General features: G+C 34.4%; 1 protein-coding gene across 8 annotated transcripts in view; it reads left to right on the plus strand.

The window, feature by feature from the left end:
• Positions 1–27,148, plus strand: part of LOC120416990 (phosphatidylinositol 4,5-bisphosphate 5-phosphatase A-like) — a 53,785-nt gene that overhangs the window by 22,943 nt on the left and 3,694 nt on the right. For 2 of the 8 annotated variants that reach the window (XM_039578921.2, XM_039578920.2), the window contains exons 3-8: positions 10,725–11,097; positions 11,159–11,334; positions 11,398–11,628; positions 11,685–11,838; positions 15,976–16,080; positions 16,459–16,770. In XM_039578921.2, coding sequence (XP_039434855.1) covers positions 10,725–11,097; positions 11,159–11,334; positions 11,398–11,628; positions 11,685–11,838; positions 15,976–16,080; positions 16,459–16,770 — 1,351 coding nt within the window. Of the gene's footprint in view, positions 1–5,796; positions 6,247–10,724; positions 11,098–11,158; positions 11,335–11,397; positions 11,629–11,684; positions 11,839–15,975; positions 16,081–16,458; positions 16,771–27,148 lie in introns of those variants that run through there. The other 6 variants (XM_039578916.2, XM_039578917.2, XM_039578924.2 and 3 more) reach the window with 6 other exon arrangements.

Consider the following 27,148-nt stretch of genomic DNA (forward strand, 5'->3'; position numbering starts at 1 on the left):
TCTGTAAAATAATAAAAATGCAAAATACTCAACAAATAATAAGGGTAGTACAAATTTTATTTGAGGTTTTTGTCCCTTAGCTCTGGCTATGCTACTGGATATGAATTCATGATTTTTTTTTTATTTTTGCGTAGTGTTACGGATTCAAAATTATATAAAAAAATAAACATTTTACAACAAGTTCTGTACAGTTTACATTCGATTGTTCTATTTTCGGAAATTAAAAATTTGACTTTTCAGCATTTTTTTTTTAAATTTTGTCTTAAAGATTTTTTTTTTTTAAACGATGTTACTTTTGGACAATTTGTTTTCAAATAATCAACGAAAATGAAGAGTAAGACATTTCAGGCTTTATTAGTTGCTTTTCCATGAAGATGGATTATTAATTCTGAAGTTCGCAAAAAATCGTTTTTAAATTAAACGTAATTCATTTGCCAACACTTCCGACAGGAACATGGCCACCACCGTGCGTGTAGCCGATAACGATAGTAATGATTGTCGAGGGACTGAGTAACATTGTATTTTGCAACCGGTCAATGGACAAGAGAGCGAGCAAGTTGATAAAATCGGTCGTAATTGGCACGTGGCCGTCGCAATCGATAGTTCCTTGGAGTCTGTTACATTTTAAGCAACTAACATTTGATATCGATTATAGTTTGGTAATCTAAATATTAATCTTCAACTTTTAGCTGTATAAAAACCGCAAAGCCATTGAACCTACATAGGTTATTAAAATTCTTTTCTTCCAACTGGACCGCAGAAAATAGACCTGATGCAACAATAATAGCATCCAGCCGCCCAGGTTTCACTTTCTATTCTTGCGGTTTCAACATGCTACTAAGCAGCAAACTACACCGCTATAAGTTTGCTTACTCATAAATAAACCATAAATTCTAATTGTGCAGCAGGCAACAACACCCGGCCAGGCCAGCAGCTGAGTTGCCATGTATGAAATTATACGTATGTTCTTCGTGTGAGCACGTATTAAAAATCGATGTCGTCATTGTTGGTGTGTTTTCGCAGTTTCCATATTTATTATGGTGGCTTTATTTATCGTCGTTTGTTTGCCATTTTGAAGTTATTGTTGTTGCCATATTGTGGTTTGCTGAAAAACGACAGCCACAAAACGCAATTAGCACTGTCAATGAAGAAGGGGTTCCAGACTTTGAGTGTGGTTTAAAAATGATATGAAATTTTTATATCTTTCACGAGCGGTCAAGTTTCATTGTCAATAAAATTTGTTGGATGTTTGTCCTTGACGTGTGTTCGAAAACAACTTATGCATTGGTTCTAGCTCATGAATCACGTTCACATTTATTTTTTAAGTTTAGAGTTCAGTTAAAAAAATATATTTTTTGCCTAATTTTAAGTATTGTTCTCGATTTTAAAGAAAGTATTTGTTCTTGTTTTTTAACTGAGGAGTATTTCACATGGAAGGTCAAAACAAAAAAAATAATAAAGCCTATTTAAAAGTTAACAAAAGTATGTGCTTAACTTTTTAAGGGATTTTCTTAACACTCTTCTCAATTTTTCAACGATCTACCTGTTCAGCAAATCAGTCACACAAATCTTCACTCATATCTTCTGACATAAACAAACCCACAACCACGAAAATGTCCATTCGTTTTTCGTTCACTCGCTATTGTCTTACTTATCATCGTCCGTCGTCGTCATCAACACACACCGAACCCGAACAAGTGCGGCTGCGATCATATGATCGTGTTTCCGTGCCGACTGAGTGAGCGTATGAGAGAGTGAGTGAGTGAGTGAGTCAGTCGGTGTGTGCTTTTTGACCGAATTGTTTTTGTTGTGGTCGTCATCGTTTTGAGCGTGGTTACTGTTGAGGGGTGCGGTTTTGATAAATGGTTGAAATGACCTAGAATTTTTTTTAAGTAAACTGCTTTTTTGATATTTCGAAGACGTTTTTCATCGATGTACAACAGATAACAAAATATTTTATGTTTCAAGAGAAAAAAGAAAATAAAAGAGAAAATTGGGTCCTAAACCAAAGCTTAGATTGGTGATATTATTGTTCACAAAGATAAAGCTTATTTTTCTGAGCTAAAGAGCTTTTAAACGACCGAGAAGGATTTAAAACGGATTTTTAATTCAATTTATAAAAAATAGCTTCCAAGCCCTTCTTGACAGAAATCTAGTCTTGTCAATTTATTTTTTCTGGAATAAAATTAAAAAAAGTGATCAGAAATTAGTTTTAAATGTGTTTTTACAGGGCTTCAAGACCCTATTATGTTATTTTTAAGTAGGTTACAGTTTAGGTCAACTAATTTTGCAAAGCTTTTTAAAGAAATCTGCCTGTGCACTTCATATTAGTTGATAAAAATTTAAATATTTTTATTTTCATTTTTTACGCATTGCAGTTCTTTATTTTGTACTGATTTCAAATTTGTGTTTTTCAAAAATGTTCACTTAAGTTTTTAAAATATGAATCATACGAAAAGATTTTTCACTCTTTGCAAAATCACTTAAATTTTAATTTCTCTTTTTGTAATTTTTAATCAAATTTCCTAATCATAAATCAAAATCTATAATTGAAGGATGTTTTTTTGAATATTATCTTACTATATTTTTTTTTATTTTGAAATAGATACCACCTAATTTAATAATGAAAAATTAATGTTTTCATAATTTCACCAATTTCTCCTGGGTAATTCTCCGCCAACTCACACAGCAGTTGCCCCGACCCCTCTTCGATTTGCGTGAAACTTTGTTCTAAGAGGTAACTTTTGTCCCTGATCACGAATCCGAGGTCCGTTTTTTGATATCTCGTGACGGAGGGGCGGTACGACCCCTTCCATTTTTGAACATGCGAAAAAAGAGGTATTTTTCAGTAATTTGCAGCCTGAAACGGTGATGAGATAGAAATTTGGTGTCAAAGGGACTTTTATGAAAAATTAGACGCCCGATTTGATGGCGTACTCAGAATTCCGAAAAAACGTATTTTTCTTCGAAAAAAAAAACACTAAAAAAGTTTTAAAAATTCTCTCATTTTCCGTTACTCGATTGTAAAAAAATTTGGAACATGTCATTTTATGGGAAATTTAATGTACTTTTCGAATCTACATTGACCCAGAAGGGTCATTTTTTCATTTAGAGCAAAATTTTTCATTTTAAAATTTCGTGTTTTTCTAACTTTGCAGGGTTATTTTTAAGAGTGTAACAATGTTCTACAAAGTTGTAGAGCAGACAATTACAAAAATTTTGATTTATAGACATAAGGGGTTTGCTTATAAACATCACGAGTTATCGCGATTTTACGAAAAAAAAGTTTTGAAAAAGTTGGTCGTCATCGATCATGGCCGTTCATGGTCACCCGCGACAGACACGGACGACGAAACAAAGAGAAACGCATAAAGTAACTTTTTCAAAACTTTTTTTCGTAAAATCGCGATAACTCGTGATGTTTATAAGCAAACCCCTTATGTCTATATATCAATTTTTTTGTAATTGTCTGCTCTACAACTTTGTGGAACATTGTTACACTGTAAAAAATAACCATGCAAAGTAAGAAAAAAACATGAAATTTTAAAATGAAAAATTTTGCTCTAAATGAAAAAATTACTCTTCTGGGTCAATGTAGATTCGAAAAGTACATTAAATTTCCCATGAAATGACATGTTCCAAAATTTTTTACAGCCAAGTAAAGGAAAATGGGAGAATTTTTAAAAAATTTTTCGTGTTTTTTTCGATGAAAAATACGTTTTTTCGGAATTCTGAGTACGCCATCAAATCGGGCGTCTAATTTTACATAAAAGTCCCTTTGACACCAAATTTCTATCTCATCACCGTTTCAGGCTGCAAATTATTGAAAAACACCTCTTTTTTCGCATGTTCAAAAATGGAAGGGGTCGTACCGCCCCTCCGTCACGAGATATCAAAAAACGGACCTCGGATTCGTGATCAGGGACAAAAGTTACCCTTTAAGACAAAGTTTCACGCAAATCGAAGAGGGGTCGGGGCAACTTTTCTCGATTTCGTGTGAGTTGGTAGAGAATTACCCTCCTTCAAATGGTTTATTTTGAAATTCTTAAAAAAAAATAATAAACAAAGTTTTGATATTCATTTTTTTTATGAGTAGAAATAAATATTATTTTAAGCGTTATGATTTTTTCTTCAAGGAGAAGATGTACCATTTACGAAATTTTCCGTTGTACAGTTCTCCCAAGTATAATTAATCGTTCCTGAATTTAATTTGTGCTTTTAATTAGGTCGGCTCTAATTTCAAGTGCAATTACTCCATGATCAAAGTTCTATTCAAGTTTTGCAACTGACAGGGTTGTAAAAATATCAAACTTTCAGTTCTCAGCGACTAAAATCAACATGCCCGAAATATCATCTCCCAATTTTCGCTGATCTTTTTTTCCGTCATGAAATTCTCAGCAAAGAGAATTGCCGGTCTCTATCATGTGTTTGCACAATCCCGTGTGATATTCTTTTTTTTCTCTCTCATTCCCACATTCGCAATCATCCCCCTTATATAGAGCGTTGCCACAAAAGCAGCCACACAGTGCTCAATTTCCCTCTCACGTTTTTTCATTGCGGTTTTCTGAGAAAACAAAATAATCTTCGGCGAGTAAGCGTTAACGAGTAAAAGGGAAGGAGTCATAAAAAGAGAATGCTCTTGCTAGAAAATACGAGATAAAAGAAGGGAACTCACAAGCTAATGTGATAGTCGCCATATTCTTTGAAATTTTATCGCAGAAATTGCGAAATGATAGCTTTTTCTATCACTCATTAACAACACATTAACAGCCGTCCATAAAATCAAAATTCGGTATTTTTACGGTTTTATTCGGCAAAGTTGATGGGATGTTTTTCTGCGAATTCGTCTTTTCATCCAACAAAATATTTTTGTGGTTTTTCGAAATTTATTAAAAAACAAAAATAACATATATTTTGATGATTTCGAAAATGTCATCTTTCGAGCATTCAGAAAAATCATGTGGCAGTGCACCCATTCTTTGCTGTTGGAAAATTTAGTTTTTATCAGTAACGTCAAAATACAGAGTTTAGCTTTATATTTAAAATTTGGTTCTTGCTTAAAATTGTGTCGAATCATTCACTTAAAAGGTGCAGTCGGTAATGTTACAGACATGACAAGTATGACAAAGAACATTGTTGAATTATAAAAAAATAAATCAAACAGGTCCGTTTAAGAAAAAGCTGTAAAATTTCTATTGAAGTCAATTCTGTCGAAGTGTCAACTTTCATACACGGAAAAAAAAAACAATTCTCAAAATCGTGAATTTTGTTCATGAATTCTAGAACCACGAAGAAATATATTCACGTTTATAGTGCAAATCTTGACTTTTTTTTGATAAGGTCCTATAAACAAATGTAAACATTGAGTGTATCCCTTTCACACCTTATGTCAAAGTCCATCGGAGTAAGCGGGATACACTCAATGTTTACATTTGTTTATAGGACCTTATCAAAAAAAACTCAAGAAATGCACTATACTCTTGAATAAATTTCTTCGTGATTCTAAAATGAAAACAATTCACGATTTCAAGAATTTCTGTGTACCCAACATCGATAACCATGAATTATGAATCCCATGAATCCCGGGGGGCTCCCAGTCTTTCCGGATTGTTCCCATTTCCATGAAAATTTCAATTGCTTGATGTTGGATTGACACTGCAGAACAAAACATCTTCGTCAAACAAGATCCCAAATCAACCCCAGCTCACAGTTCTCCGTCTCGTTGATTCAACTCAGTGCACTCTCGTGCGATCGGGTTTCTCGCGTTTTGGCGTCTCGCCGACTGGCTTGGTGTTTGGACTTGGACCAACAGCAGCGTATTTCACTTTCTTTGAAACCACACCGCGGTCAGTTCTTCTTCAACAATTGCAGTAGCAGTAGTGACCATCCAAAGGCTTGGCCATCGTTGATCAACTCGGTCAGTTGGTCTCCTCCTCCTCCAAAGAGCGAGGGAGTTTCCAGTGCTTTCCCGTCTAGTAGTCATCGAGTGATCGACTTTGTTGTGATTGTTCAAGTGTGTTTTGCGTCTAGTGTAACTGTCAAAGAGTTGGTGATCAACTAGCAGGGCATGCTGGTAGGCTTCTGCTGGCTGCTGGGAAAGATCGTCACCGAGTACCTGTGTCCAAGGACGGCGCTGGCCAAGATGTTCCAGCGGAAGTCTTCGTCGAAGCGACGCCGAAAATCCGTCCGCGGTAGTAACGGAGGAGGTCCCAGACAGCAGCATCTGTCCAAACCGACGGTGAAAAGGTAAAATTACCTCACCGTCCATCAGCGTTCGCCAATTATCTCGAACAGAGAAATCGATTGTTTCGTGCCCCAAACTCCGGGCCAGGTTCATTAGTGAAGAAAATCGAGAAAGAGATTTGAAGAGTTTCCGCGTGCCTGTAACAGGTCATCAACACTTGAGTGACTTCGACCCCGGTCAATCTCTTACCACTCTGAGGGGGTAGAATGATTCCGCAAATTACCGTTAGAAGCATTAGTCATGGGCCACTTAGGGGTTTGTTATTGCCGACATTAAATGGAGGAGAGTGTCTTAAGCAAGTACGCCTCGCCTAGCCCTAAGTAAGGCTTTTTTTTTGTTATTTTGTTGTGATGAACCAACCTACCAAATCGCTTGGAGGTCGGAGTTACTAAACACTGCGCTAGTAGCTGCGTTGAGTATCCACACGCTAGTCAGTCAGATGGTCAGTAACGTATCCACGTTTGGCAATTAGCTTGGATATGGTGCGATTTTTCGAGAATGCGTGTGCTGTGGCTGTGCATGTGCGAAGTGCACGATTTTTCGGTGCATATCTTGAATGGCGAGGCAAATGTTTTTAAGGGTAAATTGTGTGAAGAAACAATTGTGGGCAATTCTGAATTGAATATAATATCTCAAAAGTAAGTCGTGACAATGCTATCTTGTCGAAAGTCGCTTTATGACGGTTTCATTAAATTTCTTTTTAATGTTAGACCTTGAATGTCTTGAATATAAAAAAGAATGACAAACGCAATTTATAGCCGGGATGAAATTGATGGGGTGAAGATTTTTGTGCAAAATTAAAAATACGAGTTAGATACGAAGAGAATGGTAGAAACCCCATACTAAATCAGGTAGAAAATCGAAGCTAGAACCTCAAGAATTAGTTTTCAAAAAAGTTTAAAAGTTTTAATGGAGCAATTCTCCACCAACGCCGGCAATAGATTTTATTTATATTTTTTGATTTGGTTCATACTGTATGACCAAATAAGCCATTTTGTGTTCACCAATACAAGGCTCCATACAATTTTGGCAGTTGTCCATACAAACATCGTGCGTCAATTTTGGAAAATCTGTAATTTTAGGATGAATTTTCTGATCGATTTGGTGTCGCTGGCAAAGTCGTATGTATTGGTTAGGACTATTGAATAGGCAAAATAGGTACATTCATCCCACATATTCGGAACACCCACAAATTCGGAACACTTTTGTGATGATTTATCAGTAACATGGCAAATGCTTCTTTTCTGTCGACCCTACTATTTTGAGGACCTTTATTTGGACATTCTCTTGCAATTTCACTAGTAAAATGAATACTTTTTGAACAAAAAACCTCATTTCAAGACTAATTTATCCAGAGAAGCAAAACACTGCCTCCAAATTGCCTGTTTCATAATTGTGGGATGTTATTGTGCCTGCCACAATCCACAATTGTGGAACTCCTGAATTTAACTGATATTTTCACAAAAAAAGTTATCAGTCCATTCATAAAACATAACTATGCTTTAGTTACGTTGGTTTCAGTGCGTGAAGTCATTATTTCGTAAAAAATAAGTACTCATGGAGAGAATCAAAGTTTGTTTACATCCGTAAGAAAAAAAATGTTCCGAATTTGTGGATTTCGAGGGTCAAAGTTTTTCTTCAAAAACTTGATTTAAAAGTTAAAATTTGCTGTTGTTCGATACAGCATTCGAAAGATCGCAAGAAAAGCTTTCAAATGAAGGTAAAAGCGAATCATTAAGTTCAATTATCGATTTACTATGATTTTTTAGCATTGGCCGATCTGTAAACCGTTCCGAATATGTGGGATGACTGTACAAGATTTTTTTGCCGATTTTTAAATTAACTTTTTTAACAAAACTACAATTTCCCAGGATTTTTAAATTTGTGTATTGTATTGGTATGTTTTAGGCGTCAAAAAACTACAACGTTTAAGCTATAGAGAGAATTGAGTAAATTGATTTCGACAGCGTTATGATTTTTTTCAAATGCGTATATTGAAAAAAACATTATATTTAGTCAAACAATTTTTTTGACTTCAGATTTTTTGTAAGATCAAATTTGCAATAGAAAAGTACTTAAGTTTTGATTAAGTGCACCTTTTTCCAGATATAGCCACTGAAAACTGACTGAAAAAATCCCGTTTTTTTTTTTATAATGTCTACTATAAATAATGTTTTCGAAAAGTTTAAAAAAAATTCCAATGAAATTGTCCAAGAGATGGGACAAAAATGTAAGTTTAAGATGTTAAGTCTCAATCCAACATTCACACATTTTCTAATGCCAACATCTCAAAAACTGGTCCAATTTTCAATTTTGAAAAAATGAAGCATTTATGAAAATTTATCATCTTTATGAAAAATTATTTCGAAAATGTTGGAGTTTAGAGTAACATTTCAAATGGGTGTAATATTGAATGTTTGGCCCTTTTGAAATGTTAGTTTTGATTACGAAATTTTCTAAATATATTTTTTGTAAAGATCATAAATTTTACAAATGTTTTATTTGTCAACATTGAAAATTGGACCATTAGTTGCTGAAATATTGGTGTTGCCCAAGGTGCGAATCCCCCAGAGCTCGTTTCGGACTCTTTACAGCAAAACTCGTCGTTTCCCTCAGAGTAAGCTTAAAGCTAAAAAATAGTATGTATTTAGTAAGTTTGATCAATTCATATCTGTGGTACACTTACAAATTTAGTCCAGAACTTTTGTAGGGGTTCGCTGTTGGTACGATTCAAGTTGGTGCTGGTGTGAACCTGATTTTAGTTTAGTATTAGATTAAGTTTACCTTGAACTCATTCTTTGAGTACTTACAATAGTAGAATGAGTCAGCTATTAACTAGTTTCGATTGAATTAATTTTGCCGCAGCCGATCAAGCTAGATATAATAAGTGTAATAAGTAAGTATAGCGTGTAAACCGAAGTGTTTTGGTTCTCACCAGAATTCGGATTAAAATGTTCTGTTCGCTTTCGATAGCTAGCCGTACAAATAAGAATAAATTTAAAAACGAGCGCTAATTTGTAAATGGTGGACTAATTCTACTATGTCACGTCGAAAATGATTTGCCGTTCTCCTCGATCTTGACGTTCTTCCTTCGTTCGTCTACTTGTGCCCTATTGACACTCCCGAGGGTGAGGGGGAGATCAAATAATAGTCTAGATCGCCGAGGGGTTTGCTCGCCTGGTCATCTGCTTCAGCAACAATTGGTATTAGAAATAGTGTGAAATTGTGATTAGGATGAGACTTTCAAAAATCAATTTTCTTGCCTATTTAGGAAAAAAGAAAAATGTTTATAAAAAAATGTTCAGGATCCGATTATCCGAAGCATAAACCTACAAACCTTCGTACAATCAAAACTTTGGATAATCGAGTCTGGATTATCTTTTCATCACTTAAATTTTAATTCCCAAAATCATTCTCATAAGATTTTTTTTTTTTTGGGAAAATTAAGTCCACGCGATAAAGTTTAAGTTTTTCAGGTGTAATCCAAACAATGGTCGAATTTAAATAATTGGTGGTGTTATCAGATCTCTGCAATTTTTTTTAGAATCAGGGCAACATTTTATATAGACATAATATTAAATTTTTTACCTTTTCGAAAAGTTTCATTTATTTTACTGTTCTTGGCTTCCGGCTGTTACAGCTTCCGATTAAATTCGAAACTAAATTCATCTAATAACACTGTTTTGATAAGTTTCATGCAAAATTGTGTTCAGATAATTGATAAAGCTTAAGAAAATAGATTAGAAGGTCACAATTATAAGAATTTTAAAATAAAATGAGTTAAGAGAAACATACACACTAAGATTTTTTACAGAATTTGGTTTACCCAATTTTCAACTGCTCAACAGTTCGGTAAACTGAAAATTACCAAATTCGGTAAAAACTTACAAATTTTCGGTTATGAAGTTCATAATTGTTCATCGTACAACCGAAATTCGGTAAAATGTTTTTCATTTTGAATAAACCGAAAAACTGTGTTTTGATCGGTATACGATCAAGTAACTGTAGATTTATTTACCGAATTCGGTAGTTAAAAAATCGATAAGATTTACATTGGTAAACCATCTGTCAAAATGAACAAAATTTTACCGAATATCGGTTGTACGATGAATAAATAATGAACTAAATTACTGATTTTCGGTAAGTTTTTAACGAATTCGAAAAATTTCAGTTTACCGAACTGTTCAGCAGTTGAAAATTAAGTAAACTTTACCGAATTCGGTAAAAAATCAATTTAAAAAATATCTTCAAAATGCTGGTCCCATGTTACAAAACCTAAAACAAAGAAAACTAAAAATAAATGTTGGAATCAATCCGACTATTAATTTTTTGGTTAAAAATTAATGCAGATACGCTGTTTGAACCATCTCGGTCATTCGTTGTCCTTTTTCTGAAATTAGTTAAAACTTTAACACCTTAAAAATAGCATTACTACATCTTATTACCAAGCCCACGACCAAATACCAACCTAACCGGTCAGAACTCTTCTCCCGCACCTTTTCAGAATCTACATCGTGACATGGAACGTGAGCACAAAATTCCCCGACAACATCTCGCTGAACAAACTGCTCGGCCTGGAAGCGTCCGCCCAGTCGGACGCGGACCTGCCCGACTTTTTCGTCGTTGGTCTCCAGGAGGTGAACGCCCAGCCCCAGAACACGCTGTACAACCTGTTTAAGGACGACCTTTGGACGCAAAAGTTCAAGGATCTGCTCAAGGATCGGGACTACGTGGTGATCAAAACGGAACAGATGCAGGGTCTGCTGCTGTCGGTGTTTGCCCGGCGGAAACATTTGCTGCATCTGCGGCAGGTGGAGACCGAGTTCACCCGAACGGGGCTGGGAGGCATTTGGGTGAGTTGCGGGGGAAGGGGTTTAGTTTGGATGTTGAATATACGGATTTGTAATTCTTTAGGGCAACAAGGGTGCCGTCAGTATTCGGCTCAACGTGTACGGCTGTTCGATCTGCCTGGTCAACGCGCATTTGGCCGCGCACGACCACATGCTGGAGGAGCGCATCAACGACTACGAGAAGATCGTCCAGGAGCACAAGTTCCACGTCAAAGCCAAGGAAGCTATCTTCGACCATGAGTAGGAGTCTCTATATCTTAAAGTTAAATTTTTGGATCTAATTGAGAACTCTTTTTCTTGCAGTTACGTGTTCTGGTTCGGCGATCTGAACTTCCGGTTGACGGGCGAGGCGACGACCTCAGCAGAGGAAATCCGCGCCATGGTCGCGCGGGACGAGCTCAAGAAGCTGATCGAGAAGGACCAACTGCTGCTGGTTCGGCGGGAGGGCCGGGCGTTCCAGAAGCTGCAGGAACGACTACCGCAGTTTCCTCCGACGTTCAAGTTTGAGCACGGCAGCAGTGAATACGACATGAAGTTTGTTTTAGATTTCTGGTTCGAAGTTAAATGAGTAACGCTGCGTTCCGTTTCAGGCGACGACCCGCGTGGACCGATCGGATACTGTACGCCGTCCGAGAGAACACCTACCAGAACGTCAAGCTGACGGTCGAGCAGACCTCGTACAAGAGTCACCCCAGCTACAACATCAGTGACCACAAGCCGGTGTCGAGTGAATTCACCATCAAGGTATCGTTTCATCGGGTCATGCTTTCCATTTCCCCCGTCCCCCCTCTTCCACGAAATTCCAACTCCACGTGTCACATTTATTGCTTGTAACGAAAAATGTGATTTCATTTCCCCTCGTAGTGAGGAAAGTAACAGGAACTCCGCTCACCACTGTACTCTTGCCCCCCATCGTGTTGTCATCATCGTGTCCTGTTTGACGCAGTGGGGAGTGCGATCCATCATCGTCAAAGGCATCCCAAGATCCGCATACGTTTTCCACGAATCCATCATCCGACAATATTGGTTTTGGTGTTACCTCGGGGTTAGATTAAGCTGGTGGTGGTGGAAGTTATGGGGAGGATGTTACGAGGTTGGAAAAATTTCATTTCACTTCCCTTTCCTTCTTTTCAAAATTGAGGATGGAACTCCTGCTGGGTTTGATGATTCCAGGATTTATTCGCTGGGCGCTTTTGCACTAACTTTTAGCTTTGCTTTTGGCTGACTGTATGTACTTTGTTAGTTTGATTAGAGGTTTTCACTTATTTAAATATTTAGCTTTAGATATAAAATCTGGGTTCTCTAAAGAAGGTACTACTTTCAAAAACACAATTACTTCAAACATTGAAATCAATTAAACTCAAGCTTACTTATAGTTTTCTGAATTGCCTATATTTTTTTTGAGTTATAAAATAAATTAAGGTGTTCCATAACTGTGGGATGTGTATGGAATATGTGGGTGTACTGTATAGAGGAGAAAATCGTGACGTCAGAAATGAACTCAAATCACTCAAAGTTCATTTTGTGAGTGACTTTAACATTTTGGCCTAGTTTGACAGCTACATTGTCCCCAGTTTTGCTGTGGGAGAGAAAAGGAGGCGAATACTTCATGAAAATCATAACTGTCAAAATTTCTAGCCTCAAATTTTTGTCGTGAGTTGCTTTTCTCCTCTATAGCAGCGATCCAGCGATCGACTGACTGGAGGTTAAAGCCGCCGAAATACCGCGGGGCAAAAATCAGCAAGTTAGACTGAAATTCCTCATTGATTTATCTGTCAACTTGGTTTGTTATCAATATTTTCCAAAAAGTCAGCTCAAAACTCAAGGCAACCTTTGACAACAGCCGAAACTTTGTTCTGCGGCTGTCATGCGGACATTCTTTTGCGGTCATATAAGCGCGCGTGAACTCTAATTATTGACGCCCGCGATAATAAAACCCGTATTTTATTTGTTTGTTGATTAGGGTGGTTCTTTTAGAAATAGATTGGTCCAAAAAATTGCGTTTTTCGATTATTTTCGAAAAAAAATACCTTTTTTCAAAAAAAATATCTACGTTTCAAAAGAAATGTCATTAGTTGGACTTTTAATGAAATACTTAAACATTTAAAATCATCAAAAAACCTATTTTTTGGACCACCCTATTTAGAATAGGACCGCACTCATTTCCAAACAAAAAACACGGGTTTAATTATTTTGGACAAGGAACTCCCATTGGAGCACTTTTGATCTGGATCCTGCTCAATCCTGCTGGTTTGACATCGAATCGGTCATAGATAATATCAACAAATTTTGAATAATATTTGCACTTTAAACGATCGTTTCGCTAAAAAAAAACTTAAATGGAATGATATTTTTATTCTAATTACCACAATATTTCAAAAACTCTAAAAATACTTAGGCCGTTGCAAATGTTTTTATTGCAGTTTGTGTCCCTCGGATCTGACCACAGTCGGGGCAAATTAATAAAAACGTAGAAAAATTTATATTTCAAACGACGGTTTCAATTAAGAGATGAAAAAAGGAATTTTAAACCAGTCCAGATGATTTGCGATTTGCGAATTTGAAGAACTTTTTTTGAAAAACCTCGCTCCACAAGATGAATATTATTCCTTGAGCTATTTTAGGACTCCGGGCAAATTATGAGCAAGTTGTTTACCCATTGATACTTGAAGGTGAAATTTGTTTAGGAAAAATCGGAAAAAAAATGTATGAAAAATCAATTCAGTTATGTCACCTAAATATTTCTAAAAGTGAGATTGCTATTGGAAGTTGAATGCTCTAAAGTCCAGACTCGATTATCCGATGTTTCGATAATCCGAAGTTTGATAATCCGAAGGTTTGTATGGGACTTCGGATACTCGTATAATGAACAATCGAAAAATTCCCTGAATTGATGTTAAATCATCAATTTTAGTCGAATTTGAGTTATGGATTGCCTTTAAGCATACCAAATACATTTTCTCTGTATTGCAAAACTGCCATTTTGGCCGCCATAGCGGAATTAAACATTCTACATCACTTTAGAGCTTTTTTGGGGTCATATTCTCAACAATCTAAAATAAGACAACAACATAAAAAATATATTTTCGAGATTCTTTTTTTTTTTTTTTTGGTTTATTATAGACCCTTTACACTATTGTGCGGAAAATTTTGATCTTAAATTATCAAGTTCTTCAATTTTATCTTCGTCCTCTTCCTCCAGGGATCTAACAGTTATCTCATGACATTTTTTCCTATAATATTTTGCTTTTATGACATCTTCATTTTCTTCATCTGTTTCTTCTTCAGCCATCTCTCTTCGTTTTGTTGTTAATTCGTCATCCGCGTCCAATTTGATTATCGTCGTGATTTGATTATCGGAAGTGAAATTTTTCCGAGGCCTTTGGAAAATGGAGTCTGTACACGGTGTGTTTATTAGAACAAACGAAAAATTAAAAAAATCGGTACGTCTGATATTTGGCACCATGAAAGAACGGCTCTTTCCCGACATTTTGCGAAATATTTCGTCAGGGGGTTTAGAGCAACTTTTTTTTGAAGCTTATTTTTCGATTTTATGGGATATTTGTTCAAAAAAGTCACAGAAAATCGGTGCATTCATGTTCATATCACTCAAACTTCTTCTGAATATACCTCTGGGACTCTGACCAACTATATTTGAACCATATTTGACCTTCACAAAAAAAATCGAACCAAATTTACCAGATTTCTAGCATTCTTTGAAATTACTCCAAAATCCAGACTGGAAACACCCGACAAAATATTTCGGTACACCCCGCAAAAAGGATTCTAAAGCCCTATGTAAATTTTTATTTACAACGGTTAAAAACACGATTAAAAACCATTTCTGATCACTATTCTCATTTTTATGCAAAAAAAAAACAAATTGACAAGACAACATTTTTTTCGATGGATCAACTATGGTCCCTTTAGAACGAGTCAAGTAGGAACTTTTCTATCATGAAGAGCAGCGAAGTTTATTTTTTAAAATTGATTTAAAAATCAATTTTGAATCCTTTACAGTCGTACAAAGGGTCATTTTACTCAGAAAAATAAGCTTTATCTTTGTGAACAATAATATCTCAAATTAAAGCTTAATTTTAGGACCCAATTGTCGGGAAAGGAAATATAAAAATTGAAATATCAAGCCATGGTCTCAACATTTGAATGAAAAAAGTGTTTTAAAGTGTATTTAACACCTGCCTAGTTGTTTTGCAATCATTAGTTTTCAAAATATGCAAGTATTGAAGAGATTTTTTTTTTTCGCCGAAAAAAAAACTTTTTGCGGTGCTGTACATTGGAATTCCACAAAAATTCAAAATATTTTTGATCGATCCAAAAAAATATGCCAATTTCTAAGTTATAAAAAATAATTTAAGTTTGATGCTTATTATTAACTTTATTAACTTTTAAAACTCGTTTCAAGGGTACTTGAAAGCCGAAATATGATTTTAAAAAATACCACAGCAAGATTTTTTACGCACTTTCCGCTCGGGTTATCTGTATTGCAAATTTCGAATGATTTGTTCAAAGTTCTATTTCTGAACTGCCCCTGATCGCATAAATGTCCCATATGTATTTTCATCAAATTTGATTTATTGATGCAGATTGATTCAAAATATTGTGCTCTTTTAAACTATCCTACAACATCCAGTACTTTGTTATAGAAATCAGGAGGAAATCCAGTTTTTTTTTCGCGAAACTTAACACGTAGCCCTATGTGTGGGACAAACTTCAAATACGTTTTTCTCAGCTTGCTGTTTTTGCATATGGTACATTTATGCGAACATGGGCAGTGAACATCTGTGAAAGAATGATTCCACACCAGCAAAGCATTCCACTAATATGCCATACTAACATTCTATCCACATTTTTAACACTCAGTGCAACTCCATAACAAGGGAAGACACTATTCGGCCCCGCTCACTCAAGGAGCGTGTCAAAAAGAAGTCCTCCCTGTTGAAAACGGTCATCCGGAAGAGTCGTCGGGTAATTGTTGAAGGGGAAATTGTACTAATCCGCTAAATTTGCTTTGTATGTTGCTTTTTATTCATTCGGTTTCATTTCCGTGATTTCTGTTTCGCTTTGTCGCAGTAGTTTTAGTTACTTTTTAGATAGTAAGCTTATAAGTTTTACAACAATTGTTCGTTTTTTTGTTTCTTTCTCTTCATCATTGTTTCGTACAATTTTACTAACCCTCAAACAAATTGTGTGGCCAACGTGTAATGCACTGACAAAAATGCGCACTCAACAAAATACAAAAACTGCACACAACAACAACAACAACACGTGCTAACAAAACAATGGACCAATGCTCGGGGTGTTTGGTTGGTGTCTGGGGATGAATCATCATCGTGTCGTGTAAAGGTGATGCGCAAGCCCCAGTACAGTGGTGAGCGGTTCCGGGAGCATCACTACCAGCGGCTCAGCTACCGGCTGGCCATCGCCAACGGTACCGAGTCCGTGGCCCAGTTGCACTCATTCGATGACCTCGTTTCCGATTTCATTGACGGCGGTGGTGGCGGCGCAAAATCGGCGCAGATCTACGAGGACACAACCGAGCGGACCGTGGTGTTCAAGCCGATCGAGCTGTGGCTGGTGGGCGAGCAGAACCGCATCGAGTACACCATTCCGGCCGGGTTCGAGGAGGGCACCGCGGACTGGATCGGCATTTATCGGGTAAGGAGAGTTTTATTGATTAACCACGATTGTTAAAAAAAATCATGCTTTAAACCGCCAAAAATGGCCAAAACTCCAACATTTTAAAATTTAAAAATTGTAAAATTGTCTTAAGGATCGATTCCCGAGAAATTATTTAAGTTACGAATAATTTAACATGTTTTGATGTTGGTACCACTTAAAAAACAGTTTTAGTAAATGATTTTTGTTTTGGTAAACTTAACATCTTGATTTTTTTTTATTTGCAACATCTTTGAGAATTTCAACAAATATTGCAATATTTAAATTACAAACAACAGAATATTTAAATATCTTACGCCTTTTTCAAATGTCATTCCTGAGTGCAAATGGCTCCATAAATACATAAATGTCTAATATATCTCGATTTTTTGTTGGAATGGTAAACAAAATTTTATTTTTTTAATTTTTGGATTTTTTTAAATACTCCTGCCTCATGGTGGTTTCAAAAACACTTATAAAGCAACAATTTAAAGTTTTGTTTAAGGACCTTTTTTTTAAAAAAAAACTCTTGATATGTCAAAATCGGAGAAGATCGAGTAAACAAGTCTATTCTGAAAATTCTTGTTTTGAGCTGAGTTTTCGAGCATTTCAGTACATGTTACCTTTCTAGGTGTACTGAACTATAAAGTGAAGATATTCGTGCACTCTGAAGAATGTTACAGAATCAACATCAACATTCTCCATTTGTGCATTTTTTAATTTTCGGGGAAAATATGTAGTTGCCTCTTAGTCGGCATGGATATCACCCATTTAGCCTGTAATTTTTAACTGAAGATATCTCGGAAACTATTGGCCTAATATTCAGTGCAAAACATTGAAAATGTTGTAAAATATGGTGATCTTTTAAACAGTAGTAGTTCATGCAACAAGATGCAAAAAAAAAAAGATTTATCAGCACGAGTCGAACATTTATCTAACGTGGTTTACCGGGTTTGATAAATACGACGAGTGTTGAAAAAAATCAAGTTCTGCAACGAGTCAAATGTTCATATATTTGGTCAAACCACCTTTTAAATCAAAACAATGTTGAAAAGTATTATTTTTCAAAACAAATGCTGAAAAGTTCAACTTTTCAGCATCCATTTCAGTGCTGAAAAGTAGAACATTTGTTTTGAAAAGTGTTTCTATTCGATTCTGTTATCTTTGGTAGAGAAAAGTAGGCTGTTTCACCGTTCGAGAATAACAGGAATAGGGCATCCGATTTAACCGGGTTTTGAATTTCCCAGGAAACGGGAAATTTTTGCAACAGTTATAAAATGTATGTTTTTATTTTATTTGTTATAAACTTCAATCCAAACAAGGACAGCAGTAGATAGCTTAAAAGATATTTAAAATATTTTGTTTATTTGTTTATTTATTGTTGTGATTTTGTTTTTAAAAATGTAAAATTTTGAATTAGTTTAGAATGTATGATTAAAATAAATAATATTTTTTTAAATCACTATTAAGTCACAAACGCCAACTGGGGAAATCGAGACTACAGTCTAAATAGGAACAGGGGATTTTAAAGCAATAAACTTGGGAATCGGTGTACCGTAAACCGGAGTGAATTTGATAGGATTGCAATTTGTTTTTTGAATATTTTTCAACAGGTAAGGTTTTACTCAAGACAGGCCCGTAGCCAGAGGGGGGGCTACCGGGCTGCAGCCCCCCCCCCCCGAATTTTTTCCAATTTTTTTTAAATTGTACTACCTTAAAAAATCTCAAATCAATGATTGTGTGTTCTCTTCCCAGAAATAATTTGTAAGATAGAGAATCAAGAACTGATTAATCAAATCAAGTAATTTGCCTGCCCATTGCCGGGCTCAGTTTTTGTTGATTATGGATCCAATATTTAAAAATTGAGCTGCAGATTTGTACATTGTTCCATTCAGTATCATCTCATTTATCTTGTAGTTTTAGCTTTACATTGGTTAGGGTCGTCCAAAGCTGTGCTTACTTGGGGCTATCTCCTGAAATCAAAGATTTACCCATCACTAGCCTAATTTCTAAAATTTGAGCTTTTTGTGACCACTGACCACCAAGTTTGAGCAAAATCGTCAAATTGTATGGAGAAAAGCAACTGTTTCAGTTTTTGACCAATGCACAGTGGTCCGAAACCGAAATCTAGCGTGACAAAATTGATAGCGGCCACACGTTAAGATTTAGAGCTTTGGTGTCTTCGGGACAAATGATCAGGGTCAATAGGGGCATCTTTTGGTATGGTGGACATTAGGGTGGTCCAAATTTTAGGGTGGCTCAGAATTTTTATTTTGGCGGGATGACGAGATAGCGCTTTGGTGTCTTCAGAAAAGTTGTAGGGAACACCATTCTGAGCAACTTTGCTGAAGGGCACAAAGCTCTATCTTCAAACGGGAAGTTTCTAGAGCCATTTTTGTAATTTAGGTTTAGGTGTTTATGAAAAAATGAGTTTTTTGAATTTATCAACTCAGGCTTATGTCGTAGCGAGTTGATGTCTTCTAGACATTTAAAGAGCTTATCAAAAAACACATTTATCTTCCAAGAGAGCGAAAATCGGACCTTTTAAACGAAAGTTATAGCCAAAATACGACGAAAAAGACGCCATTTTGAAATGTGAATAACTCGAAAAGGTGGTGGAGTTTGACCTCGCTCTTAGAAGCATCTGAAAGTACACATTCTAGAGTACATTTGCTGAAAATATCTCGAAGGTCTTTTTTGTTTAACTCATTTAATCTTAATTTGAAAATGAGCATTTTTAAATCGTTTTTTGCCCATAACTTTTGATAGAATTGGCCAAAATTCGTTTTTCAAGAACGAAAATGTTCATTTTGACAAGCTCTACAATTGTCTAGAAGGGCTCAAAAATGTACAAAATGATCTAGTGGTTGTAAAAGAAGAAACAAGTTTTTACTGAAATATTTCAGGAATAAATTTAATTATTTTGTTGATTCCTGAAATATTTCAGTAAAAACTTGTTTCTTCTTTTACAACCACTAGATCATTTTGTACATTTTTGAGCCCTTCTAGACAATTGTAGAGCTTGTCAAAATGAACATTTTCGTTCTTGAAAAACGAATTTTGGCCAATTCTATCAAAAGTTATGGGCAAAAAACGATTTAAAAATGCTCATTTTCAAATTAAGATTAAATGAGTTAAACAAAAAAGACCTTCGAGATATTTTCAGCAAATGTACTCTAGAATGTGTACTTTCAGATGCTTCTAAGAGCGAGGTCAAACTCCACCACCTTTTCGAGTTATTCACATTTCAAAATGGCGTCTTTTTCGTCGTATTTTGGCTATAACTTTCGTTTAAAAGGTCCGATTTTCGCTCTCTTGGAAGATAAATGTGTGTTTTGATAAGCTCTTTAAATGTCTAGAAGACATCAACTCGCTACGACATAAGCCTGAGTTGATAAATTCAAAAAACTCATTTTTTCATAAACACCTAAACCTAAATTACAAAAATGGCTCTAGAAACTTCCCGTTTGAAGATAGAGCTTTGTGCCCTTCAGCAAAGTTGCTCAGAATGGTGTTCCCTACAACTTTTCTGAAGACACCAAAGCGCTATCTCGTCATCCCGCCAAAATAAAAATTCTGAGCCACCCTAAAATTTGGACCACCCTAATGTCCACCATACCAAAAGATGCCCCTATTGACCCTGATCATTTGTCCCGAAGACACCAAAGCTCTAAATCTTAACGTGTGGCCGCTATCAATTTTGTCACGCTAGATTTCGGTTTCGGACCACTGTGCAATGGAAGGCGCAATAACTATCCAGTTCTTACCAATTTTCAGAACTAAAATCTTCTTTAAATTTGTAAAAACTTTCCCGGTGTCTTCGGGATTATTTTTTGGGTTTTTTTCCGAGCGGACTGCTCTAAGGGGCTACATAGAAATAATTACCGTCATCTGGGGCGAATCGGGACTACAGTTTGAATAGGGACAGCAAAAATCCTTAGATCTCGTTGTCTTATTTATTGTAGAGCTTAAGTATGACCCCTGAAGAACCAGAAAATAATTTAGCATTTTTGGATTCAATGTGGCGGCCAAAATGGTGGTCATGAAATATTTCTGGTGTTTTTTTTAAAGGTCCAATAAACAAAATTTCCAGTTTTTGCTTTTTGTGTGCTTTTGAAACCGCCTTGAGTCAGGGGTATTAAAAACACCCAAAAAGCAAAAACTGAAAATTTGGTTTATTGGACCTTTAAAAAAAACACCAGATTTGTTCAAATTTAACTAAAATGTGGTTGCAGATGTCGAATTTGATGTTAAAAGCAAGGAAATAAAACCTTCCTAATTCGATTATCCGAAGTCCTTCGAACTTCGGATAATCGAAACTTTGGATAATCGAGGCTTCGGCTAGTCGAATTTGGACTGTAAAATTAATAACCCTCCTTTATTTGCATTAAAACCCGTTACATTTTTCAAAATTTACCATAATTTCTCAAAAATATTTAGATTTTGTTTTCAAAAACGAAAGCATTTAATATGAAAACATTTGAGTGAATTTCAACTATTATCAGAAATACACTTCTAATTTTATCGTTTTGGTTTTAAGATCATGGTTAGTTACATATCTGAGACCTTAGAGAAAAATGCTTGAGAAGTATCTGCGTGTATTTTTTATTACTTTTTCGTAAACCTTTTTTCCGAAACCACTCGTCCAAAATGCTTTCTTTTGGTCACATTTTTTAGTTTACACCGTGGCCAATCTCCAATTTTTATTTAATATATCAAAAGATCAACTAAGTAAATCCTTATTATCAACGAATTTTCACTTTGTGCATGACCCTGCGATTTTTAAAGGAAGAAATAAAATGATAAAAATATTCAAAACGTTAAAAAAAATTATGCTCGGATTCAAAAACTCTGAAATTAAAAATCTATTTTTTCGATTCTACGGATTAGAATTTGCATTTTGAATATTTTAAAATGTCTTTATTATTTTTTTAAATTTATTATTTCTGAATGTCAATTGTAAATATTTTCCAAAGTTTATGTTGCCACCCTTTCAAAATCGGCCAAAAAACAGAGAGCAAATAAATATTTTTTTAAAAAATAGCTTCACAATTTTAATGGAAATGGAAGTCTAATCAAGTTTTTTTTAAGACCAGCGACCAGGTCGGTTCGGAAAACAAATTTGAAATGTTTTTCCTGCTTTGATTATCATATACGACATGTTTGGGCTCGTTTAAAAATATTCAGAATTTTTGTAACATGTCGCGGAACCGCGGAAATTTTTTTTTCACGAAAAAAGCATTTCGCCTTCAGCTAGATATTTTGAAAACTTATGATGCAAAACAACTATACTGATTTAAAGTGTGTTTTGAAACACTTTTTAGATAATAAAACCATAGCTTGTACTTCTAATTTTTAACCCTCTCGACTTTGGTCAGAGTTTAGCGACATAAACTTCAGAATAATATTCGCAACGGCCTAATTAAAGATTTAAAAATTTTACACTTTCAAATTTCTAAATTTTCATAATAATTAATTTCAAATTTTTTGGAATAAGACAAAGAAATGTCAGAAATCAAAAATAAAAATAATAAAAACATTAAAAATTTAAGAACACAATTCAACAGAATAATTTCAAAAAAATCTGAAATTTCAATAATAAAAAAATCTAGAACTAAACAAATTAATAAAATAATTAATACTTAAAAAATCCTAAACTAAAAAAAATATCATTTTAAAATTAAGTTATTCAAAATCCAATAAATTATGTTTTTTCAATCTGAATTTTCTGATGCTTTAAATATTTTTATGTTTGAATTCTAGTATTCCTAAATTTATTTATTTTTACCAGAAAATTAAGTGATTATTGCGATGGCTTTTCCCTATTTTTCGGCATTTTAAGATTCAGCGTTTTGACAGTCAGCTTCATGAGGCAATTCAAATAAACAAATCAAAATCTCATCAACACAGATTGCACCCGAAGAAATATCAAACGACGCTTATTGTTTCTGTTCCTTTTCAGCTGCGTACTGCTTAAGAGAAATCTTTTCGTAAACCTTTTCTTGACCGTTCTTGAGAATTTTTTTGTATGGAGTTTTAAGAGTCTCCGTACTAAAGGACATTTTTTTAAATTTTCGTTTGAATGTAAAATATAGCTCTTGTAGCTAAATTCAGACTAAGATTTGATTTACAGGAAAAATCTTATTAATTTAAGAATTCTTACATAAAGTATTCTTTACCTTTAAAACATAAAAAAATGTAAGATAATAATTACACATGATAATTTCAAAAAAATCAGAAATTCTAAAAATGAAAAAAATCAAAAACTTGAAAAATTCAAAAATAATTACAACTAAAAAATCCTTAAATAAAAAAACATTTTTTATCATTTTTGAATAAAGATATTCAAAAAATAATTTTCAATAATTTCAATAAATTACGTTTTTATAATCTAAATTTTTTGAATTCTAGTGCAGTCTAAGATAAGATTTACAGGATAAAATTAATCGATTTATAAATTCTTTTATAAAGTTTTCTTTATTTTTAATTTAGCAAGGTTTCGTAAATATAAAATTTCTAAACCATAAAATGTGCAGGATTTTATTGCTTGAACAAACATCGAGTTTAGTAAATGGTTACAATCCTAAATTATTCAACATGATTGATTAAATCCCAGAAATCCAAAAAAAGGATTTCATTTGTGTGTTTTTTTTGTTTTGCCTAGAAATATTCAGAGAGTCTTTTCTAGAACCACCACAGTCAATTTTCATTATTTTTACATTTTATCTTGTAAAATCATATTGGTATCAAAACTTATTTAAAAAATTTATATTGTTTTGACAGTTATTTCAAAATAAAGAAATAAGTGAATTGAAGATTTTAATTTGTTAATCGTGTTTGCATTTACAATTTTTATCGTACATTTTTTTTCAAGAAGATGTGTCTCAGGAACTAATAGATCAATCTACAATGGTTCTTAGTCTTTACACGAAAAGAACAATACAAAATTTGCTTGATGTTGCTGTTATATCATTTTCATTGAAATACTTGTTAAATAGTTTGTACACTATTTTCAATAAATTGCCCAAGTAGCACTCATAACTTGTCGTCTGTTGAATAATAGTTAGACAGCTGTTTTTGATCAACATACGAGCAAACTTTCAACGTTCGTTAAATAATAGTTTGTTTCACTACTTGTATACCTTACTTATGTAACTCTTGAGATTTGTGCCACACAAGTGTTACAACACAGTCAACTTCACTCTTTTCCAACTTTAACACACAACATAGGAAATATTTTCACATGTTTAGGAGGGTAAGCACTTGCTCCCAACTCCACCCAATTTGCTGATTTTCACTATTTAAACAACTTATTTTGGAACAATTTTGATAGAAACTTGCTTGCTCACTTCCTATTGAGCTATTTATCACTTTATTTCACTTGAAAACACTTTTTATGAGCTGTAATTGAACGTCAAAGTGCTGATATGCCAAGATGCTGTTCCCTCATCTGCAATGTTTCACTCGAAAACAGTTTGTTGAATAAAAACAATATTGCACTGTTTGTTTCACTGCTTATCTAACATTGTCATGTGACGGCATCTTCTGAAAAATGGGCGTGGCCAACCATTCTATAAATAACCTTAGGTTTTCTCGCTTTGTTACACAAATGTTATCGGAGAATAGATTATATAACTGATGCTCAACATACATATTCAACTTGACATTGCGTGTTGTTAGGTGGTGTAAATTTGTACATGAGGAATTTAGAGTTTCAATAATGTTTATTTATTGAAGATTGCAATAGTTTTGATTGTTGACTGATTCATTTGTGAACATATCGTTGGTAAAAGCTATAAAAATTATCAGCTTATAGAGTTTATGATAGAGAAAACAACAAATCAAAATCATACTGATTTTCAATATTACTCCGTGGTACGGTAATCGAAATGACAGTTGAAACGGTTTGTTATAACAAAGTTATATAGTGGAGTTATAAAAACTGACTTGAAACAAACTTATATAACTTCAATTCCAATGACAGCCTTCGTTGGAGTTAAGTTCTTTGGCTATCAAAACAGACAGCAGCCTTCTTATTGACGCTTGGGCCAGCTTGTTTACTATTAAGCCCCGTGGAGAGATGTGGAAGCGCGCCTGGACAACAAATCGTCGAAGTCATCGGATCGAATCTTGGGAAAGAGGAAGTAAACCAAAAAAGGAAAATCTTAAAGTTCGCCATGCAGGGAATTTCACACTAATCACATGCGCGCCATGATTGTTTTTCTTTTTTTTAATTTCAATTTCAATTTTTTTTTAAATAAATCTTGCAGAAACAAGCGTACTTTTTTTATTAGCTTCGTCGTAGATTGAAATTCTAATAAGAAACGTTTGTTTACATGTAAGTTAGTCGACGGTTAGACAGCTGTTTTCAATCTAACTTACCTTTCCAGTGTGCGCTTTGATTTGACAGCACAGCCGTAAACCAAGCCCCCTTTTTTCGTTGAATCTCTTGTTAGATAGCACAGTGTTGTCAAATACATTTGTACAACTTACTCTGATAACTTGCATCTTTTTTGGCAAGTTATACAACAGAAAAAAGTGCGCTTTTTCCAGTTCACAGGAGTTGTAGAACAAGTTGTGGTAACGAGAGGGTTTGGTTATACAACCAGTTAGGAAATACGTTTATCTGACAAAGTGTGTTGCTTGGGTGGATAATGTTAATTTTTGCGTTTTTTATAAAATAGGCACTTTAAAGCTAACTGTAGATTTATTTTTTTATCCATAAAAAATGAATAATTTCTATGAATTCATAGACTTTTAAATATTTTGACTCTGGATATCTTTAATAATGTCTTTAAGCATTTGTTGATACTCTTTGGTTTAAATTTAACCGTTTATTCGATCGGAAAATTTTATTTTTAATTTAATTTTTTTTTAAATTTTGAAGATAAGCAGCAATTCAACGATAGATTGAAATTTTATGAAAAAGTACCTTTAATTAAAATCTTAATTTTTTTTGTCAATTTTTAAAATTTTATTTTTGCTCAAATTCTGGACCAATTTTTCAGAGTACAATGAGTAATGAATTTGAAAATGGCGTTTAGTCGGAATATTAAAGTTAAACATGAATCGTTTTAATGTTTGATGAAATCGAGAATGTTTTTAACGGTTACATATGCATTTAAAAATGGTTACATATGGGTAATTCTCTACCAACTCACACGAAATCGGGAAAAGTTGCCCCGACCCCTCTTCGATTTGCGTGAAACTTTGTCCTAAGGGGTAACTTTTGTCCCTGATCACGAATCCGAGGTCCGTTTTTTGATATCTCGTGATGGAGGGGCGGTACGACCCCTTCCATTTTTGAGCATGCGAAAAAAGAGGTGTTTTTCAATAATTTGCAGCCTGAAACGGTAGTGAGATAGAAATTTGGTGTCAAAGGGACTTTTATGTAAAATTAGACGCCCGATTTGATGGCGTACTCAGAATTCCGAAAAAACGTATTTTTCATCGAAAAAAACACTAAAAAAGTTTTAAAAATTCTCCCATTTTCCGTTACTCGACTGTAAATTTTTTTGGAACATGTCATTTTATGGGAAATTTAATGTACTTTTCGAATCTACATTGACCCAGAAGGGTAATTTTTTCATTTAGAACAAAATTTTTCATTTTAAAATTTCGTGTTTTTTCTAACTTTGCAGGGTTATTTTTTAGAGTGTAACAATGTTCTACAAAGTTGTAGAGCAGACAATTACAAAAATTTTGATATATAGACATAAGGGGTTTGCTTATAAACATCACGAGTTATCGCGATTTTACGAAAAAAAGTTTTGAAAAAGTTACTTTTTGCGTTTCTCTTTGTTTCGTCGTCCGTGTCTGTCGCGGGTGACCATGAACGGCCATGATCAACGACGACCAACATTTTCAAAACTTTTTTTCGTAAAATCGCGATAACTCGTGATGTTTATATGCAAACCCCTTATGTCTATATATTAAAATTTTTGTAATTGTCTGCTCTACAACTTTGTAGAACATTGTTACACTCTAAAAAATAACCCTGCAAAGTTAGAAAAAACACGAAATTTTAAAATGAAAAATTTTGTTCTAAATGAAAAAATGACCCTTCTGGGTCAATGTAGATTCGAAAAGTACATTAAATTTCCCATAAAATGACATGTTCCAAAAAAATTTACAGTCGAGTAACGGAAAATGGGAGAATTTTTAAAACTTTTTTGGTGTTTTTTTCGATGAAAAATACGTTTTTTCGGAATTCTGAGTACGCCATCAAATCGGGCGTCTAATTTTACATAAAAGTCCCTTTGACACCAAATTTCTATCTCATCACCGTTTCAGGCTGCAAATTATTGAAAAACACCTCTTTTTTCGCATGTTCAAAAATGGAAGGGGTCGTACCGCCCCTCCGTCACGAGATATCAAA

This window comes from Culex pipiens, chromosome 2 (genome assembly GCF_016801865.2).
Source record: "Culex pipiens pallens isolate TS chromosome 2, TS_CPP_V2, whole genome shotgun sequence".
Lineage (NCBI taxonomy): Eukaryota > Metazoa > Arthropoda > Insecta > Diptera > Culicidae > Culex > Culex pipiens.